The sequence below is a fragment of the Sinocyclocheilus anshuiensis genome, unplaced genomic scaffold, assembly GCF_001515605.1.
Source record: "Sinocyclocheilus anshuiensis isolate Anshui unplaced genomic scaffold, SAMN03320099.WGS_v1.1 scaffold1786, whole genome shotgun sequence".
In the NCBI taxonomy this organism is placed as follows: Eukaryota; Metazoa; Chordata; class Actinopteri; order Cypriniformes; family Cyprinidae; genus Sinocyclocheilus; species Sinocyclocheilus anshuiensis.
Window position 1 is genome coordinate 43,753 of NW_015544220.1, and position 3,783 is coordinate 47,535.

Here is a 3,783-nt window from a genome sequence, read left to right on the forward strand (position 1 = left end):
CATCAAAAAATAAGTACAATGTACTTATTGTGTTCATATTGTATTGCAAAACACTTTTGCTGCTATTGAGGTGGGATACAGGTAAGGTTAGGGACAGGTTTGGTGGTATGGTAGGTTTAAGGGTGAGTTAAGGTGTAAGGGATGGGTCAACAGTGTAATTACAGTTGTATTTTTAAAATATAAGTACAATGTAAAAACATGTACACAATAAGAGCATTGTACCAAATTATTAATTTAAATGTAAGTAAATAGTAGTTAAGGCCACTTAATATAAAGTGGGACCAAAATATGTCATCTAAACAGTAAAAGTATGTATCATATCTGCCACTCTGGTTCAGATCTTATTTCGACACAAGCTTGGTCACATTGCCTGTTTGTTTGAAGACTATTTATTGTGGCAACAAGCAACAGCAATCCTTCAATCGGCATCCTGCAGACACACTTCTTAGAAGTTAACCATCCTGACTGAAGTTAGCCAGTACCCTTCTTTTAAACTGTTCTGCTTATAGGAGGACGATTATTAGGACAGCGTTGACCACTCTAATATGACTGGTTCACAACAACATGCAGAACATGGAATGGCCTGAGACACAGAGAAGTGATTGACCTAGAGAGACAAAGACAAACCCAAAGACAAAGAATGTCTCGGGTTACGCATGTAACCATGGTTCCCCGAGAGGGAATGAGACACTGCGCCCCCTAGGGGGCACATTGGGGAATGCAGCCTGCATGACCGGAGTCTGAAGCACGTGTGAAACAACACCGATTTATTGGCCCACCTGGCCCATGACGTCATAGGCGGGATGCCCGGAAGTATAAAAGGGCACCTGCTGAATACGTCATCCACTTAGCTGTCTGAAGGAGACGTAGACAGGCAGGCCGATGGCATGGCAAGGGGCCGCAGCGTCTCGTTCCCTCTCGGGGAACCATGGTTACATGCGTAACCCGAGACGTTCCCCTTCTAGCGAACTCAACGCTGCGCTCCCTAGGGGACACATTGGGGAACGAAATCCAAACACACCGTGCCGAGGCGCATGCCTGCCCACTTGGTGGGAGAGCATCAAGGAAGCGACAGACAAACAAAGCCTTTCCTCAGAAAGGGACCATGCCACTGACACCACGGGCCGCTCACGCAACTTGGCAGAAACAGGGGAACCCGAATAGATCAAGGGGAACATCCCATCCAAGTCAAGAGAACAGCTATGCTATGTGAGCAGAACTAGCCTGGATACACAAGACCACTGAGTAGGTGAACTAGAAAGCCTCTAGAGGAGCTCAAAAGATGCTACTTAAATCCCAGATAAAGAGAGTAGCTGCTGAGCTAGAACACAGCTATCCTCAGATAGCTATGTCCCTAAGGTCTAATGAAGGCTTGTGGACCCAAATAACATAGCCAAGATAGCCTTCCTACGGAGCTGGAAGTCTACTTACTACCCTAGCAGGGGAGATAGCACTGTCTAGGCAAGGGCTCAAAGAGACCACTACTTAAAAACCTTAAAAAAGGGGAGCAGACACTGAGCTAGCACACAGATATCCTCAGATAGCTATACACCTAGGAAGGGCTACCAGAAGGGGGACTGACTTAAACTACCCAGACCACAAAGAGTGGGCTGTCTACTTGCAACCCTAGCAGGGGAGACAGCACTGTCTAGGTAAGGGCTCAAGGAGACCGCTACTTAAAAATCCTAAGAAGGGGAGCAATCACTGAGCTATCAACAGCTAGTCCCGCACAGCTACTAAATAACCAGGTAAACCCTCCTATGAGGCTGCCCAGACCACAAAGAGTGGGCTATCTACTTACAACCCTAGCAGGGGAGATGGCGCTATCTAGGCGAGGGCTCAAAGAGACCACTACTTAAAGATCCTAGGAAGGGGAGCAGTCACTGAGCTAGCACACAGATATCCTCAGATAGCTATGCACCTAGTAAGGGCTACCAGAAGGGGGGGCTCAACTGAAACTACCCAGACCACAAAGAGTGGGCTGTCTACTTACGACCCAAAAGGGGAGACAGCACTGTCCAGGTAAGGGCTCAAAAGACTGCTACTTAAAACCCTAAGCAGGGGAGCAATCACTGAGCTAGCACACAGATATCCTCAGATAGCCATGTACGTGGGAAAGGCTACCAGAAGGGGGACCGACTGAAACTACCCAGACCACAAAGAGTGGGCTGTCTAGTTATGACCCAAAAAGGGGAGACAGCACTGTTTAGGTAAGGGCTCAAGAGACCGCTACTTAAAACCCTAAGCAGGGGAGTGATCACAGAGCTAGCACATAGCTATCCTCAGATAGCTAGGTTCTAGGAAAGGGGCCCACTACATGAGAGGGCTCACCGCAATTGCAGTAGAACACAGACAGCCACAGATAGCTGTATTCAAGTAAGCCCGTCATGCCAAAAACAATGGCTGGAATATAACCACCCTCAGAAGGCTATATTAAGGAGGTCCCCAATCCATGTCAGTCTCACAGTAGGCTACCAAAGCCCCATGCTATTGACTAAGATCTCACAAGAGGGAGATCCAGGCCATCAGTAAATGATTCGCTAAAGAGCGAACACAAATATCATAGTCCAAGATCAAGCCTGATGTAAGCGGTAGCCATAGCACTAGAGGGCTGGACACAGCTATCCTCGAATAGCAGTTCTCTCAGATAAGGCTGAAGATTACCCAGGCCATGGAAGCGGGCCATCTTTTTAAAACCCCGAAGTGGAGACAGCACAGTCCAGGCAATGGGCTCACAGAAACCACAATCTAAAAACCCCAAAAGGGAAGCGGTCTCCGTGCTGGAACACAGCTATCCTTGAATAGCAGATTCCTAAACAAATGCTTCAGCACTTACTCGAAAACTTGTGCCAAGGGGAACCCAACCTAGTTATTAGAATCTAGGCTAGAATATAGCTGCCCTCAGACCGCCATATTCCAAAGCAAAAAGTTATTCCCCATAACCACTCTAGGTGCTGAAAATTAATACACAATAACATGAATATTAGAGAGGCACAGCCGAGCTGAATATAGCTCCACCCACGATCTCGCAGGATCAAGACTAAAACGACCCCGTGCTCACACTTCATCGTCATAACAACCCAACAATATCTGTGGCATCTGACAACCCGTATAGAGATGGTGTGCAGATGCCGCAGATCAAAGCGATGACCGCGAGGTGAGATCAATTGTGCCGCAGCAACAGTGGAACCGGGCCACGAGACACGAACACCATGTTCCATATCCCTCGGAAATAGGCACAAACGCGAGCGGAGCTTAGACATCGTGACTCATCACAATAAGCGCTTAACTCTGAACGTGCGTGCTCTTCACAGAAACAAATGCAAAAGCAGAACATACCCTCGAGTGTTAGAATCCAAACACGGAGGCACACATTCCCTAAGGCACTGCTCAACTTGAGCGCTATCCGCGGGATCCGATAACCCAAAAAGGGCATCTCAACCCCGCGAATCCCTCGATCCAAGTATTCGCCATGCCTCGGCAACTGCTGGACCCGAACCGCAAGACGCAAACGCTTGTCACTCATCTCTCAAGAAGAGGGACAAACGCAAATGGAGCTTCTCATTGGATAACACTCACAGGCCTCGAGCACTGAAAGTGCAAGCTCCTGTCCAAAACATGACAAATAAGGGAGGTCTACAGACTCCTGAAGGCTCGGAAAACTGCCTTCAGAGCTGAAGATGAGGTGGGCCTGAAAACAGCTAGTGCCAATCTATCCCGCGGCATCAGAGAGGCTAAGAGACAGTACTCCAGGAGGATAGCCCATCGTTTCAGCGACAGCAT

General features: G+C 48.1%; 1 protein-coding gene across 1 annotated transcript in view; it reads right to left on the reverse strand.

The window, feature by feature from the left end:
- Positions 1 to 3,783, reverse strand: part of LOC107697246 (solute carrier family 22 member 4-like) — a 21,003-nt gene that overhangs the window by 3,236 nt on the left and 13,984 nt on the right. Inside the window, exons 8-9 of the mRNA XM_016497961.1 lie at positions 3,486 to 3,487; positions 3,262 to 3,268 (exon numbers count right to left, since the gene is read on the reverse strand). Coding sequence (XP_016353447.1) covers positions 3,262 to 3,268; positions 3,486 to 3,487 — 9 coding nt within the window. The remainder of the gene's footprint in view (positions 1 to 3,261; positions 3,269 to 3,485; positions 3,488 to 3,783) is intronic.